General features: G+C 37.4%; 1 protein-coding gene across 5 annotated transcripts in view; it reads left to right on the forward strand.

The window, feature by feature from the left end:
• The window catches only part of LOC141793075 (LIM and calponin homology domains-containing protein 1-like), a 128,771-nt gene that overhangs the window by 82,962 nt on the left and 27,163 nt on the right, over positions 1 to 18,646 (forward strand). For all 5 annotated transcript variants that reach the window (XM_074673420.1, XM_074673421.1, XM_074673422.1 and 2 more), the window contains 3 exons: positions 3,209 to 3,319; positions 5,863 to 6,061; positions 15,904 to 16,168. In XM_074673420.1, the coding sequence (XP_074529521.1) occupies positions 3,209 to 3,319; positions 5,863 to 6,061; positions 15,904 to 16,168 (575 nt within the window). The remainder of the gene's footprint in view (positions 1 to 3,208; positions 3,320 to 5,862; positions 6,062 to 15,903; positions 16,169 to 18,646) is intronic.

Consider the following 18,646-nt stretch of genomic DNA (forward strand, 5'->3'; position numbering starts at 1 on the left):
ACAGTTTAACCCCTGCTGTTCCGTTTGAGATGGTGATTGTTGTTGAAAGAGCATTCAAGTTAACTGTCACGGTGAGTCTTTACGCTCTGACAGATGCTGTGAGTAAAGCCAATCATCACAGAGACAGATGACCGCTGTCACGGCTTGATCGCTGTATGACCTCTGTTTCATGCTCTGCTAGTTTCCTCTTTTTTAATCCAAAGATCAACACCTGCACACCCTGAGACTTGCAAAGAGAACAAATATTTATTTCAACGCCTCGGTGCTGAGACCTTCATCAGAAAAACAGTTTGATCAGAGTATACAAAACATGTCAAACAGGAAGTGATGGCCTCACACCTGCAGATACTTTCTCATCATGACGTCAAAACTCAGTCGATCCAAACAGAAAATGGAGATAAAAAGAAGGGATGCACCTTTTTATCAGCACGTTATCATTATCAGCTGATATTAGTTTAAAAATACAACATCAGATATCATATAAACGTAATAAAACTGATAAAATAATAGGCTGAGACTGCAGATATTTTTTTTGAAGTATTTTTTTTTGTTGTTGTTTTTTAGATTTTTTTTTTTTTTTTGTGGATTTGTTTGCGCAGTTCAGATTGAGTGATCTGATATTTGGCTCTTGTTGTAAATTAAGCTTAAATTAAAGCAGCAGTTTGTAAGATACATGTATATAGAAGACCAAAAATGCCAAAATTAAAAACAAAACAAATAAAAGTGAAAATAAAAACAAAACAACAGCAAAATGCACACACACACACACATATATATATATATATATATATATATATATATATATATATATATATATATATATATATATATATATATATATATGCACACACACACACATATATATATATATATATATATATATATATATATATATGCACACACACACACATATATATATATATATATATATATATATATATATATATATATATAAAGTAAGTAAATAAATACAAAAATAAAATAAATAAATATAAGTTTAATTAAAAACAGAAATTAACACAAAAATAAATGTGAAAATATAATTAAATATCAACAAATACGAAACAAAAAAAAACTATATATATTTATGTATATACATATAAATATTTAAGTAAATAAATAAAAAAGAAAAAGAAAATAAATTAATAAAAGTTTAATTAAATACAGAAATGAATACAAAAAAAATGTGAAAATATAATTTAATATCAATAAATAATGAAATAAAACCACTCTGCTCTCAAATTTATTATTTTTAATATTTATATATTCATTTTTAGGCAGACACTGCCAGCATGAAATACACAAGGAACATTTCTTCAAATGAGGGGGCGGGCCTAAGTGTGTCTTTGGTTGAACTGTTTTCCTATTGGTTGATCCACAAGTGAGTTCAGAAATAGATTAGATCGGACTTTCATCAGCTACAGTCAAAGGAATCTACCACACAACTCACAATAGCAACATCTCTATCACAACTTATCACAAAATCAAAGCAATATATTTCTGAAGTTTTGATAAAGTGCAACTGTGTCTTGCTGGTGTTTCCATGACGACTAGAATTGTGTGCGACTTAAGTAAAATAAAACGAAATGTCTGTCCGAACGCTGCACTGATGGTGATGCTGATTTATGAACCAAAGTGTTTTATAGTTTTTATTAATTATTTCATTGTTTTAATAATTATTTTACTTTGTGCACCTTTGTTTTATTAATTTATTTGTTTTATTTACTTATTTATTCCTTCACTACTTTATGTACAGCACTCTGTTTCAGCTGGGGTTGTTTTAAAGTGTTTTATAAATAAGGTTGAGTAAAGTTTTTATTCACTGGTCAAACTGTCGGCCTTGTGTATTTCATGCTGGCAGTGTCTGCCTAAAAATAAATATATAAATATAAAGATAAATAAATATGAGAGCAGAGCAGTTTTATTACCTTATTTATTGATATTTAATTCTATTTCTACATTTATTTCTGTATTTATGTTTACTTTTATTTATTTTTAATTTTGGCATTTTTGGTCCTCCATACATGTATCTGTAGCTATTGTTATGATTTTCTCAGGAACACCATCATCCAGCTTTCAAGTAGGATTTACCTTTTTGAAGTTTTTTGGTTTAAAAGTCATCATCATAAATAAAAATACAAATTATATAATATATTAAGTTTATATTTTTCTTAATTTGCACAAGAAATGAATATTTTACAACAAATGTGATAAGAGTAATAAGCCACTTGATGATCTCTGCAATTATGTGTGCAGAAAAGAAAACAGTATCGGCTAAATGAGTTGTTAAATATCGGGATATCAGATATCGGCTGAGAGAGTAAATGTGAATTTCATCCTGATCATAAAAATATCTCCCCAAACAAACCTCCAAAGGGAGGACATCACTTTTTATCTTTGTTTTCTGTTTGGATCGACTGAGTTTTGACGTCATGATGAGAAAGTATCAGCAGGTGTGAGGCCAACACTTCCTGTTTGACATATTTTGTAAACGTACTCTGATCAAACTGTTTGCCTGATGAAGGTCTAAGCACCAAAACATCAAAATAAATATTTATTTTCTTCGCAAGTTGGACGAATGTGGGTGTTTACCTTTGGATTGTTTGTGGGATATCTGACCCTCCGACGCACCTGTCCTGAAAAATAAATGTGCTTCACTTCTTTTCCATAGTGACTCTTTTTTTAATGCATCATGAATTAAACTACACATGAATCTTATTTATTGATCATTTATAGATTTGAGTTGTTGAGTTTCTTTACATCCGTCTGCGTGCGTCAGTTTCCCAGCTTAAAGAGTGAAACAGCCAAAGCAACAAAGCGAGCTGAAAAAAAAAACACAAGAAGCGTCCAAAGGAAGTGTCTCATGATCAAGATTAAAAACTCAACGCTCCAGAGGAAGAATTCAGTCAAAGTTAGAAAGCAACCGACGACCAAACAAACAGGGAAAACACAATGAGCTGCTTTTCCTTTTCCCAGGAAATCCATAATAATCAAGAGTTTATGTAATGATGCTGCTGTCGCTGCTGCAGGAGGAAGTCAGAAGTTTCAGAGCGTTATTGTGTTTCATGATTTACAGACTTTTACTGTGTTACTTCACATCTGTGGTGAATGGGAAAGGAAACTTGACTCTGATTTATAAATGAAAACAGTCAACACACGTCAGGAGAGACAAACATCTGTCTGATTGTTTCCATTTCTCCTCCGTCAGGTTCTGATCACCATCTACTGGCTGGGTCGAGCTGCCAACGGCTGCACCTCCTACAGCGGGCCCACGCTGGACCTGAAGGAGTTTGAGGGCCTGCTGTCACAGATGCGAAAGGTTTGCAAAGTTATATAAAGTAGTTTCCAGAGTGCTAAAAATACCGTGAAATCTTAATCTTCAGAGCAAGGACGATGTAGTCGGTAGTTCCTGCTGCAGATCTCTTAGCAACCAGAGCGGCTGGAGGACAAAGCAGAGCAGAGAGGAGGAGAAGAAAGGAGCTGTCACTTCTAATGAGATGAAATCACAGACTGTCCCAGCAGCGTCCTGACGAGCACAATCTGCTGAATCATTCATTCAGGGCGCTGTGAATCAGCGCTCGTCTTAGACGTTAGACCCACGGCTCAGAAACCGTCTCAGGCTGTGGGAAACTCCTCACCTCAGCTCCAGGGACGAACGTGGGGCTGATCTTTGAGTCGATCATCTGGGCTCAGCTCCAGAGAAGAGACAAGTTACACACACACACACACACACACACACACACACACCATGATGTCACCGCAGTGCGATTTCTTCCACGATGTGGCGTTCCTTTGCTGGTCAATAAAAGCGAGGTATCACTGCCAACTCAGCAGGAGCGCTTCAACAGATGTTCACACACTGACCAAAACAAAGCCACGTTTCCACGACACACAGGGTGAAAATCAGATTAAATTCATAAATCAGATTAAACAACAATAGGAAACAGCAGCTACGTGACTTAAAAAGTGGAAAGTGGATCTTTAAGAATGATGATTGAAAACAAAGATCCAGGTAAAGGCTGACGAGATCGGTGATTGTTGAGTAAAAGCATCGGATAGAGCAGGAGTCTGCAACCTTTACTTTCATAAGAGCCGCTTTGCCTCAGCTCACCTGGATTAAAGTCATTTGGGAGCCACAAAATCGACTTTATCTTCATAATAAAGACAATAAGTTTATAAAATTCTAAACATGCAAAAAAACTTGTGAATAATAATCCAAACTAGAAGTGTTTTGTTATTATAAAATTGTACATGATGTCTTAGTTTTTTGTTTTTAAAAAATTTTCCAAAAAAAAGAAAAAAAATTGTATTGTCATACATTTTATAAATTTGCAAAATTTATATTATTTCAATAAGTTGCAAAAATTCGCAAAATGTTTTAAAAAAAAATACATTTAAAGAATATGCAAAAATTTAAACAATTGGAAATTTTAAAAAATTGCCAGAATTTCATAAATTTGCAAAAAAAAAATTTAACAAAAATGCTACATTTCCAAAAATTTTACAAATTAAAAAAAAATTGCCAAATATTGCAAAATGTAAATATTTTTGCACAATTTTGCAGGAATTCAAAAATTGTGAAATTTGCAAAAACGTTAAAAAAAATTGCAAATCTTCAATTAATTTGGATTCTTTTTTTTTTACTAAATTTAAAAATTGAAAAAAAAAAAAAACAAAAAAAATTACAAAAAATTGAAAAAAATTTGAAAGCATTTTTGCATATTTTATTCAACAAAATGTTAAATCATGATTTTATCTTGTGCCAATGACTTCCACCATCAATACCTTTAAACCAAAATTCTTTATTTCAATAATACTTTTTTTCGGCTACAAGGAGCCACTTCAAAGAGTCAAAGAGCCACACGAGACTCCAGAGCTGCAGGTTGAAGACCCTTGGGATAGAGAGACAGGTGTTCAAAGGACAGAAAAATGATTAACATGTATTTGACACAGCTCATAGACACCTGAAAGTTTATACAAAAAAAAAAAAAAATACTTTATATGGAGAAATCTGCCCACGTATTGAGGAAGTTTTAAAGAGATGATCCCTAAGGACGCGGTGTTAACATCAAGGTGAAGGGGGGAAAGTCACAGATACAGCACAGACTCAGATTAAAATGCTGACTTTCAGGACTCCTCAAAGCAAACCTCCACCTGTCCTCTCCAACGCCTCTGTCTCACTAAAGAGCGATGAAAGAAGCTTCCAGAAAAACACATCCAGTCCGGGTGAAAGCATAAAGCAGCTTTTTTTAGAGGTTTGAGAGTTACATAACAGAGAGTCCAAAGGTCAAGAACAGGAAGTCTTTTAGTCGACAGGAAAGGCCTCTCCCCACCTTCCACCAGCCACAGAGACGTGTTTCAACTGTGGACAAACACAGGGAGGGGTCAGCCAGGAGAGGAGAGGAAATTCAGAGGATGACAGAAAATATGTTTATGCAGAGTTTAAAGGTAAAGTCTGCAGGATTTTTGGTTATTTATCAGTAAGCACATCATCCAAACTAGGCTCCTCTTCCTTGGCTCAGTGCCAGCTGCAGCACACACCCTCAGCTTCTACTACGTGAACACACTCACTAGCCCAGCAACCACCTGTAGCATCACGTTTCTACGTGGGAGAGACTCCAGAGCCGTGCACCTGACTTAACATGTTAGCACCAGCAAACCACGGGTATCTGACACATACCTGGTTAGCAGAAAGCTAACTCACGTCGCTCTACATCCAGCAGGATCATTCCTGGGAAATCCTGCAGACTCTACCTTTAAGTCAAACATTAATGAAACAGTTCATGAGTGAATTTTGTTGTGATTTATTTACGTCTTGATCCATTCGTTAATCCCTGATGGGTGTGGCCTCTCACCACGCAGGAGGCGGAGGAAGCAGAGAGCCCGAAACGTAACATCCGAGACAGCGGCTACATCGACTGCTGGGACTCCGAGCGCAGCGACTCACTCTCCCCGCCACGGCACGGCCGCGAGGACTCGTTTGACAGTCTGGACTCCTTCGGCTCACGCTCTCGACAGACCCCGTCACCGGACGTCCTGGTCCCCCGCGGCAGTAGTGATGGTAAGAAGTGATGTTCTCATTTCATTGGTTTGGTTCGTTTGCTAACTTCATCGCCCGGGCTATGGAGAAACGGAGCTGGTTGTGTTTTTGCAGGACAACACCCTGCTTTTGTCTCAGGCTTTTAGAAAGAATAGGTCAATGATCTCAGCGCAGTGCCTGTTTGGGAGTCGAGTTTGACTAAACTAAATTTAGTTTTCCGTAAAGATGGGGGTTTACTTGTTGTTTCTCTGTGTGACAGCCTGTTGTTGGAGCGATGGAGTCTCTTTGTGTCTCCCATCAGCTCTCAGGTAACATGAATCTGGTGTGAACATCTGGTGTCAAATAAAACAAGCAGAAACTTTACTACAAAGATTAAAAAAAAAAAACATCTGCTTTTGTTTGAAACACATTTCAGTAACGTAACGTCAGCGTGGGCTCCACCAATATGGCCTCCAAGGATAGATCTGTGAGTCACTGAAAGAATCTGAATTATTTTATTCCCTTGAAACCATCTCAGTTAGTTGACTTCATATAAGTGAGGAAGCTTCACTTGAAGGGTGTGTTAAATAAAAAACTAACAGTAATTTGCTTTTTACCTGTGGATTTCCTCACTGTACCTTGAAATAATCTGTGTTGAGGTGATTTGAGCTTTAGCCTCATCCCTCTGTGACGCTAATACACAAACTCCATTAAAGAGCATCATGTTTAAGAATGTGATGTAGTTCAAGTCAAACTCAGCCCACTTTGCTGAAGTTTACTCACTTAAAAACTCCAAAACGCTGAAGTTTTCTCAGTAGTTCAGTTTAAAAAGTGAAACTCATGTTGTTTAGATGCAGTTCACACAGACTGAAGTATTTCAAGTGTTTATTTTAGTGGTTAGGCGATTAAAAAAAAAAATTGAATTAATTACAGGATTTGTAATTAATTGATCGAGTAAATCACATTTTAATCTCATATCTGTTTAAAGTCTCCAAATAATGAATCTGAATTCTAGGACATTACATGACTAATCAAAGAGAAGATTTGTAAATCCAATAATGAAAACCCAAATTCTGTATCTTTAAGGACTGAATATTACATAAGACCGATGAAAAAATGATTTTTAACCGCAGGATTGTTCCCGTCTGAAAAGCGTTCAGTTATTTGCTCTCAGTACTCGGTAATGATGAGCTCAGATTTAATGGACGCTCAGGTTTCTTTGACAGCTGGGAAAGGAGCTTTTGAAGTAAGAATAAAAATCAATCAATCAAACTTTATTTGTAAAGCACTTCTAATACAGGACTTTGTAAAACAAAGTCCTGTATAAAAAAAAAATAAATAAATAAATAAAATAAAATGAATATAAAGAAGTGGAATAAAAAGCAGAAAATTCCATAATTGAATAAAATGATAACATAAAAAACTCAAAATAAACTAAAACCAAAATAGTAATTGATTAATTTAAAAATTAATAAATCAATGAAATACTCAAGGGTGAGATAAGCACATGTGTAAATACATAAATAAATAAAATAATATCACAATATAAAATAAAAGTTGGATAAATCGAATGGTAAAATGAGAAAGTGTAACATCAGGTGCATAATGAAATCAGCTAAAACAGGATAATAAAAGGATAATAAAACAAAGAATAAAATTTTCATTAAAAAATCTTAACTGAAATGTAGAAATAAAACAAAAAAAAGGGTTAAAATAATTTAAAATATAACATAAAATAATAATAAATACAATCAGCTAAAAGCCAAAGTAAAAAAGTTGGTCTTGAGTTTTCTTTTAAAAAATACTGATCTAAAACTATTCCTGGGCTTCAGGAGCTTTCTACCAAATTTTCCTGTTTGCAAACTCAACAGACTTCAATAGGCTGATCACGATCTTTAAAAAGCCTGACCTGCAGACACCAATTTTTATTTTTTATTTTTTATAAGTGACAGCATATACCTGCAATGTTCCAATCTTATTTTATTGAAAACCGTTGAACAATACCTGTGAAACAACAAAATCTTTATGTTTTAATTTCCTGAGTTTTAGGTCTCAGAGTAAAAAGCAACAAAGGCTGGCTGTCAGACCTTCCTGGAGAAATATAAGATCAAGATATTTAATGCTGTTAAACTCCATCTCCAGGAGTTTCTCTTCCTGTTTGACCAAACTTTGTGTGACCCTGCTCCCGTCCACTGTATGTTTGCACGGAGCCTTTGTTCTCGTCCAGGTTTGAAGTCTCTCAGTGTGTGTGACACCTGTCCGTGAGGATTTACAGCCCTGCATCAACATCCACACACAAAGGTGTCTCTGTGTGAGTGCTGGAGCCACTACAGCTGTTTGATGACTGTGTGAGTTTACAATGAGCTGAGTGACAGCCACAGAGACAGGAAGAGATTAACCTGCTGTCACCGTCAGACAGAGGAGACGTCTCTGACGGGACGCTGACTGATCTGTTATCAATACTTTCAGGCAGGTTCAATAATAATAATAATAATAATAAACTTTATTTACACAGCACTTTTCAAAAACAGTGTTAAAAAGTGCTTTACATGATAAAAACTGTAACAAGAAAGACATAAAATGAAGATCAATACATTTCGAATTTTCAAAGTGAGGTTTATTGTGTTTGTGTGTTTCAATTCGTACTAGAGAAGAGAAACTGAAACTTAAGTATCAATCCCAACTGATCCCAACTGATCCCAAGGTTTGCATCCATATATATATATATATATATATATATATATATATATATATATATATATATATATATATATATATATATATATACATATATATATATATATATATATATATATATATATATATATATATATATATATATAAATATATATATATATACATATATATATATATATATATATATATATATATATATATATATATATATATATATATATATATATATATATATATATATATATATATTTTAGATTGATCAGCACACCCCTACTCATAACTTTATATAATTTTTTTATTAATGGATCGAAGAGCCGCACACCGAAAGGCAATGAGCCACATGTGGCTCGCGAGCCACAGGTTGGCCACCCCTGATTTAGAAATATATTAAAGGCTAAGACCCAACACCGGATAAAGGAAAGGGAAAAAAATCTGTAAAATAAAAACAGTTAAAGATTAAAATAATTAAAACAAAAAAAGATGAAAAGATTTGAGATCCTGCCCATGATACTGTCAAAGAAAAAATAAAAAAAAATAAGATAAAATAAATAAAAAGCAGCATTTTGATGAATAAAAGCACATCTTTCAAAAATGTGTTTGTAAAAAGAGATTTAAATTTAAAAAAAAGACAAAGGACACTTATTTATCTCTATTTTTAAGATAAAGAAGTGTGTAACTGATCCTGTTATGTTACAGATAAATTTAAAGACATTTCACCACATAGAACTTTAATTATACTTTTCATAAATAATAATCAATATCAAGATAATAAGCTATCAAATCTTAAATTTATGTGTTTTTATCTGTTTGGAGCAAACCGCCTTTTGTTGAATGTAAAGTATCCACTTCAGCGACATAAATAAAATGACATAAAGTTAATTTTCCTCGAGCCTTCAAACTTCAAACAGCTCTGTGCTCACGTCACGCTTTAAGCTGAATCAGAAATAGACTCAAACGTCTGTGAAAGCTGCTGATTGGTGCCTCGTATATGAAGCTGTCTGTTTTTAAATGTTAATGACAGCCTATAAAAAGTTACAGCACTCATCAAAAATCTTTATGTAAGCTTCATCTGTGAAGTCCGTGTGGGAAAAGGAGCGCGGCCGGGCGTCCTGTCAGACTGTTTTTGTTTTGAAGGAAGTGCCGAGGAAACAGCCGTCTCCAAAGCCTGAGCTGCTGTCAGCAGCCGTCACACAGAGTAAAAGCCTTGTTGGCTGTTTGTTTCTCTGGATCAGAGGAGAATAGACTGGATCGGGAACTTTAGAAAGATAAAAACCTGTAGCTCCTCAGCGTAAGAGGAGGAATCCACTGCAGCTCTGACAAACATCGTCTCTCACTCCGTGGAGAAGACATGAAGCTGTCACTGGCTTTGTTTTAAAACATTTACATTTTACTACACGAGCATTAACACGACCAATCTGTCCACCAACACGTCCAGCCCACAGCTGATTAGTCATGCTGCTTTGATTCCAGTCCACGTGGTCGGACTCGGAGCGGCGTGCTCTCGTTTGGAGGAATCAGAAACGTTTCTGATTAAAGAGGAAAACAAACAGGCTGGCAGTTTGGAGGAGAAACAAATCAGTGACACATTTTCCCACGTTCCTGTCATTTACCAACAGGATCTCAAACCAGTTTTCCGTCTTTTGCTGAATATTTCTGTTTTATACAGATTTCATAATAAGGTTGACAGATCGGGTGGTTCAGTCATAGATTAGCGTGTTTTTAAAGGTTAGCAGGATCTTTTGATCTGCTTCGTGTTCATGTCATACAGCCACTCAGCGTCCGCTGCATTTTATGTCGGATGTCTATGAAAGACAGCCTCATCAGACTGCTTTAACGTTATTATCAGAGGTGGGAGCAAGTCATTGCTGTGGAAGTCTCAAGTCTTTAATCCCAAGTCCAAGTCAAGTCTCAAGTTAAGACTAAAAAAGTTGAGTCAAGTCCAAGTCACAGGCTTGGATTTGAGTCCTTATAAGTCAAAAACACTGTTTACCAAATAAAAAGCTATTTTAACGATGTAACAATCATTTAACTTTAACCAATCCAGTGAACACATTTTGAATTCTTTTATTTTTAGATAAAACCTGCATAACAACACTTTGTCATAGTTGATACACAGCGAGACACCCGCTGCTACAGCTTTAAAGCTCCCATCTCCTGCTCCTTCTCTGCAGTTTAATCTGGATCATTGATGTCTTCATGAAATGGTAGTAACATGTTTTGGTTTAGAAAACAGAGAAGCTCGTTTACCGTAGCATTACAGGCTAGAACAACAGGCTAACTACAGCTAAAGTTAGCATCCTGAAGCTAACACAGAGACAGGGGGGACACTGAGGAAAAGCTCTTCCATCTGCTCCACAGCACACAGCATTTAAAATACTCACATTTCCAGGGTCCCAGGTTTGTTGGAGGATGGTTGGTAATGCGCCTGGATTCAGGACCAGTCTATTGGCTAGCCCTCTGTTGGACTGTCCAAAGTTGGAAAAGCAGTCGGCCGTGAAGTGACTAGCACACACATGCTCAGTTTTACTGAGTGTAGCTGGAACATTTCCTGATAAATGAACTCTAGACACTTAGTCTGTCTTCTTCAGAGATGGGAAGCTTGAGCATGGAGCTATGTGGCTGTTTACAGCCAAAACCAGAGCAGTGATGGCTCTTTAACTTTGGTATCTGCTCCGGTGGACCAATCAGGTCAGACTCGCTCCTGATTGGTCAAAAAAGGGAATCGCTGACGTCTGAAAAGTCCCAAAATCCAAATAGCTGGTTTTAGGTCAGGATTTTACATTAACAAGCTCTACTAAGAACAGGTTTGGTCATTAAATATCACATTTTGTGGACTGGGAGGAAAGACAAAGACCCACACATTTCACTAAAAGACTAATTAAAGTGATTTTTGTTTCTTTTCCCCGTAATGGGTAATCCAATCAATTACTATTTCAAGGACAGGACAGGAGCGGCAGGTTTATTATGAGCAAGAGCCGAGCGGTCTGTGAGTTAAAACTGACGTTTTCAGGATGGGAGTAAACAGACACCACTTCAACGTCAGAGATGGAAAAGGCAAAAACAGACATAAACATGATGTCCCAGAGCAAAACCTGCTCAAAAACTTACTTCTTTAGCAAAATTGGAGGTGAATCCTCTGCACTTCCTGTCGTTGTAAAATCCTGAATGCTTTCTCGAGCAAAACATCTTGGATTTCACAGAGCTATGGATGACACAACGAGTAACGACGAAGAACTACTGGGTTATTTTGGGAACTTGTTTAAAGTTATAAACTCATGAAAGTTCCTTTGGTGCTGGATGAGCCTCAAACATCGTGTGTAGATAAAAAGGAAACGGCTTCTTGCTGATTCAGCCCAGCTTTGATGGATGTTTCATAATAAATGAGCGTAAGAGAAAAATCATGACCATCGTCCCAGAAAGTGTCATCATTCATTTTCCTTTAGTGCTGTTGGAAGTGTTGAGGTTGTCTCAGTCCGTCTTCATCCACTTCCTGTGATGTGAATTCATGTTTGATTATCGATGTGGATGAGTTTCTGTGAAGCTGCAGTACGGCTCTGACCCTCAGTGTTTCCATATGCTCAGAGCGCGTCGCCGCGTAAAGACACGTGTTGGATCAACCAGGAGGGCAGAGTCACTTCTGTTTCCAATCTACGGGTTCAGAGACGTCACTTCACCATTCACTGTTGGGAAGAGCTGATACCTCAAGGCCTCCTTTGGACCCTGATCTGTGGATCTCGTAGACCACTTAAAGACGAAGCAGTCTGTTGATAGACAGGGAGGTTTTCACGAGTTGAGAATATGACGTTTGTTTCCTCTGAGCCCACATGTGTCTGTTTAGAGCGAAGAGGAGATTTAACGCTTCAGATCTGGGTGAAGTCGTGTCTTTACTCTGGGAGAACGTATACACAGAGTCATCAGATGCAGCGTGCACGCACCCAGAGCCAGGGGAAGTCCAGTAGCACATGTGCTCCACATCTTGAGGAGGAATTTTCAGAGACCTTGAGCGAAGCATGGCTGAAGGTATCCAGTTTCTGCTGTGTTTGTGTTAGCATTAGCACAAAGAAACAGCTTAATAAGGAGGGGCGGACTGCTCAGATAAATCAGCCGCTCCTGTCCTCGTTTCCCTCCTGTAAGGATTGCACAATAACATCCTGCAGAGGAATTTAAGACGTGCAGCGGGGAAAGTCCTTGAGCGATGCACTTCTGCAGGGCCAGGTGTTCCCGCTGACATTAAAGAGCCGGGACGTGTTGAAAACGTGATCGCAGGCAGACACAGAGGCATCCTGAGCCAAAGGTTAGCATTTAGTCAGCAGAACAGGCACAATGTAGACGCAGAGCTGATTTATGAGGCTTTCTTTGTTTGGTAAAAACATGCCATCCACCTGCTCAGGTTTGATTTATGCTAGCTGTGTTAGCGGCTGCAGCGCTGCACGTGTACTAAGACGGAAACAGCACATTTAGGTTTTATGTACATGATGAAACAGCCTGTGAAAGAAACTCTGGAGACTGTGAGCTCAGGCTAACGTCCAGGATTAAACATCTTTCTATGTTGTTTGTTTGAATCCAATAATATTTCTAACACAGCTACCAATCCTACATATGGATGAGTTCTGTTTGAAAGCAGTGAAAGTTTGTTACTGGAAATGTTTAAAACAGAAAAAGCTGCAGCAGACTCACACCAATGTGTTAAATGACCTCAAGATTTTAAAGGTCACTTTAAACAGGGATAGACTGATGATCAGCACCGATACCCAGAAATTTGAAGCATATCGGCATCAGCCTTTTTTTTTTGATAAAAAAAATCAATTTCAAGCTGAGTGACTGTGTCCCACCCACAGTACGACCTGATTGGTTACATACAGAGCCATGGCTCGGGTAACAGCCAATCAGCAGTGAGAGCTGTGCATACACAGTGCTCAACACACACTGCAGAGAAGAGAAAAGGTTTCGACAGTAAGCTTAGGCAGCAGAAATTTTGATAAACATCCCTTTCACATTTTTTAAAACTTTTATTTAACTTTATAAGATGTGCTGCTGAGTCTGGGAGATGTTTGATAAACAAATGATTAAAGGCTTTCAAAGGTAGTTAAGTGTTTGAGTTTGTGTTAATAACTTAAATAACTTTATTTGTATAGAACTTTTATCAAAAAACAGAAGTTTACTTTAACAGCCAGAACATAAAAACAAAACACAAGATTTGACCCATATGAATCCAGGCAAAACAAGAACCATGAAATAAAAAATGAGAGCTTGGGGACCAAGATAAAAGTTAAAAACATCAAACAACAGGAAAAAGAAAATAAAAGGCATTAAAAAGGGTTGGGAGCACAGAAAAGGACAGCAGGTATAAGTAATAACAATAATGATAGTGATGATAAAATAATGAACAAGAAATAAAACAATATAAATGCTAACAGTACAGTAAAACAAAGGTAAGAAAGAAAGAAATGAGATGAAATATAAAAGACAAGATAAAGAACAAAAAGATGGTATCACATAAAAGCGAGTCTGTAAAAGTGAGTTTTTCAAAGCGACTGACTCTGCTCACAATGGCCCTCATTTATCAAACATGCGTACGCCTGAAAAATGTGTGTACGCTCCTTTCCACGCACAGATCAGCATTTATCAATCTGAGCGTGTTCGTCTGGTACGCTCAAATCCCACGCCAGGTCTGAGTTCTTGTGCGTAAGTTTCATGTCAGTGGAAAACGCGGTGCAGCGAGGGAAATCTGTCTGTGGAGGAGAGTTATGAGCACAAAACATTTTCAGAAATAAAAACTGATGTTTTTAGTTTAATATTTAGATCCTTGAATTAATATGACACCAAGAATGTTTCTAACATTTCACTGTTATCCTGCCATTCTATAAAATACATCGCTATGAAAGAGCAGCGCGAGCTGTCAGCTGATTTCTCCGTTTAAAAAGAATATGTTTCCTCTTTCGGTTTATTTAAAAAAAATAAAATAGAAATAAAGAGGCTGTTATCAGTTTTTATGATAAAGTCTCTGCAGAGAACATTCAGACGGCGCTGAATCAAACTTTTCACCTGGATTTTTTTAAGGAAGCTGTTTGATCACAGGATTTACTGTGAAGATGATTATTTCACTCCCCACAATATTATCAAATAAACGTGAACTGTGTGTGAAGAAGTGACTTTTTATCAACAGAAGACGTTCATTTACATGAGATCACAACCTTTGTGCTCGTCTTTTGGTACGAATTATCATAAAACTCTGGTCTACCTGTGCGTAATTGTGCACGATGGACAAACTTCAGCTCCACTCCCTCCTCAGTCTGTGACAGGTTCAGAGTCTGCAGCTTCTTTCAGAGCTCAAACACATCTTTAAAAGAAAACTTTCCACGTTTCTGGACCTGAACGGAAACAATTAATAATATTGTGGCCTCTAACAGTCACGGATTAATTAATCAAGGTATAAACGAAGGATGTGTAAATCAAATGTTTAAAACTCTGCTGTATTTTACTTTGCTGCTGAATCACTGCAGTGATTTCCTTGGAGACATGTTTTTTCTGTCTCTCTTTAATGCCACTTTTTCGGCTGCAACACGGTGTCATTTCCTCTCTACCTGTTGCTGTGGCGTTGTCGATTACCAGCATGGAGAAGTTTCCTTTTTCCCGTAATGCGTCCCTCCATGTCGTAAACTCTGTGGATTCAGTCAGCTGAACCTTGAATATTTATCAACACCTGATCAGCCGTATGCCGTGATTGGCCATGGGACGCACATTTTATAAATCACACGGGAACGTTGCCGTAAGCTGATTTTTACACCCAGATCTGCGCCAACACGGTCTACGCCAGAGGATCTGAGGCTGCGAGGAGGCTCATACGGTATCAGTAGCTTTGAAATGTAGCTAGGAGCAAGTCCCATGAGAGATTTAAAAGTCATCAATAAAATCTTAAAATCAAGCCAGCGTAGGGAGGCTAAAACTGGAGCTGTCTACTAAAACCAGTTTAAAATTTTTAGTGAAAAATTTTACGCCAATATTCTCACTTTTACTGCAGATATCAGCTCCAAATGTCAGTTATCAGCCTCCTTGACTTCTAATAATCGGTATCAGCCCTGAAAAAAAACATTCATCTCTATTTTTAAATCCAGCAAACCTCTGCCTGATGATTAAGTCATGTTTCATACCATGAGTGTGATGAGTGTGTCCTCTCCCCTCCACAGGCCGCGGCAGTGACTCAGAGTCCGACGGCCCCCCTCACAGGAGGATGCCGGATGTCCGTAAAGACGACATGCTGGCCCGCCGCACGTCCATCAGCGAGCCTAAAACCGCCATGCCCTTCAACCAGTACCTGCCTAACAAGAGCAACCAGAGCGGGTACGTGCCCACGCCGCTCCGCAAGAAGAGGAACGACAAGGACAAAGAGGAGGGAGGACGCAAGAGCTGGAGTACTGCGACTTCACCTGTAGGGGGCGAGAGACCGCTCAGGTGAGTCACTGACAGACACAGACACAGTGATGTCATTAAAATGGGTTTTATTCAAACCTTTCTCTCTGTTCTTTGTAAAATGGATATGAAACAATCCCCGAGCAGAGCAGAGGAGTGTGTTTTCTCAGCGCTGACATCGTCTAACAAACATACGTCCATCGGAGTAAACCGTGGCTCACGCTTCAGCATTTTACATTGAGTGTTTGAGTGCTGCTGCTGCTGCTGACTTTCTGTTTGTGATAATGGATCAGAGAATTGGCAGGACCGACATTGTGCTTGGCCATTCAGCCGTTGGTGGATGCTGCTGGTGACGGTCGGGTCAGGAGAGCAACTCAGCGGTCAGTTAAGGACACGCTGTGTAACGCTGACCTCGTTCTGGATCGGGATTATCGATCACAGCTATAGATTAAAAAGATTTAGCTTTTTCAGCATCCTATGGGGGATTTTTATTCTATCAGGCCCTGAATACTCTTCAGTCTGTGTCTCACTCATCTCTGCTGTCTACTTCATTCTTTGTTTTCTGTTATATCAAAAAAAACATGCTCTGATCATTTCTGCTGTTGCTTTTTTTCTCCGTCTCCTTCCATCTCATCTGTCCTCCGTGATCATCCGTGTGTGTGTGTGTGTGTGTGTGTGTGTGTGTGTGTGGTATAAATGGTTAAATCCACAACAGTCTACATGTTGTCCCTAGCATCAGCTTCCCCCCTGCAGAGTCCCCCACCCCGCCCCTTTCCTCGCCCCTCAGACCCCAGATACAGATTCAGGAGGAGGAGGGAGGGGGTCTGCATGCACCCCCGCCTTGTTTTGAGATCCTGAGGAGGAGCAGTGAGCCTCTGCACTGTAGCCTCCCCCAGCCCCACGCAGCGCCCCCTGCAGAGCCCCCAGAGGAAACGTACCTGATGGTCACCTCTGAGCAAAGGTTTCACTTTCATTTCTCTTTCTGTGAAAGTCGATGTTTGATCAAACAGGAGGAGGAGAAAGGAGCTCAGCTGATCAGAAACCTCCTTCTGTCTTCATTTGAGGTTAACTGGAGGATTAGCCTCTGTTAGCATGTTAGCGCTGTCTTCCTGATTGAACTCCTGGATGGTCACTGCCTCTTCCAGGAATGAAAATACATTAATACAGCAATATATCGCAAAACTTTGACCTCTGAAACAGTATCCACATTTTGTTGTAAGAGTAAAATTCATATTTTAGCCAAGTTGGAAGCAAAAAGCGACCTCCAAAGATGCCTTATCTGATGGAGTTTATCCTGAGTAAACTGTTTTTATCATCCTTAGAGGGTTAAATTGTTTCCACTTTTACTGTTTTTTTCTACATTTGGTTGAAATTTTTAAGTATCTGAGCAGAGTGGACATTCGAGATTAATATATGATCAAAGTCGTCTGATAATTTGTGATTTTACCTCTTCAAACACATCTCAGAAAAACTGATGTCGCATTTTCTTTTTCTGGACTCAAACAAAACTAAAAGGACTTTAATTTTATTTTTAATAACGGTCTCATACTTTTGTATTGACAATCCATTAAAAAAAAACAACCTCCACACCTTTTTATGGAAATAAAGATAATTTTTATTTTTCTTTCAGAGGGTAATTTATTTTATTTTTTTGCCAAATTTTGAAATTTCTGTCTTATTTTATTTTTTTCAAATTTGAAAAAAAATGAAATATTTGCAAATTTCCATTTTTTTATTTTATTTTTTTGCAAATTTATTTTTTTTTTAATTTGCAAAAAAAAAAAAAATTCAAGTTTGGCAGATTATTTTTTTTTTTTAAACCATTGCAAATTTTGAAATTTTTAGTTTTGCAAATTTACAATATTTTGGCCAAAATTTTTTGGCAGTTTAAAATTTTTGCCCATTTTTTTAAATTCATTTTTGAAGATTTTTTTTATTTTTTTTTTATTTCAAAAATTTAGAAAAATTTGCAACTTATTGAAATGTTATAACTTTTGTAATTTGACGTGATTTATGGCGTTACAATTTTTTTTATTTAAAAAAACTAATTTCTTTTCAGATAAAGATCGAAGACATCACATGTTCAGTTTTATGAACACAAAAAAAACTGCTTTTTTAGTTAATTATTTACTAGATTAAAAAACTGAAAACTTTTTGTCTTTATTGTTAAGATTAATTATTATAGTTTGTGGCTCCTACTTTACTCCAGGTGAGCTGGTTTTCACAGCTGGTTTTTCTCTTTTTGGCTCTTCTCACTAACGTACCGCTCTTTCTAACTCTGTTCTTATCCAGAGCAACAAACAGTGAGTCAGCAGAAGGTTCAGTGCTGAATCTAACCGAGCTACATGCAGATAAAACTGCACGACAACAGTGTTACTCTCATGAAAAACCCTATTTTGTGTCATTTCACAATCCAGCCTGTGTGCTGTTTTCTTTTTTCCTCCTCAGTCACAAACTGTTGGAGGATCAAAACAGTCACACCCCCAGTTTCCAGCTCCTCCTGGCACAGATATTATTGCC

Source organism: Halichoeres trimaculatus, unplaced genomic scaffold (assembly GCF_033239565.1).
Source record: "Halichoeres trimaculatus isolate MK-OKI-2021-1 unplaced genomic scaffold, fHalTri1.1 fHalTri1_scaffold_7, whole genome shotgun sequence".
NCBI lineage: Eukaryota > Metazoa > Chordata > Actinopteri > Labriformes > Labridae > Halichoeres > Halichoeres trimaculatus.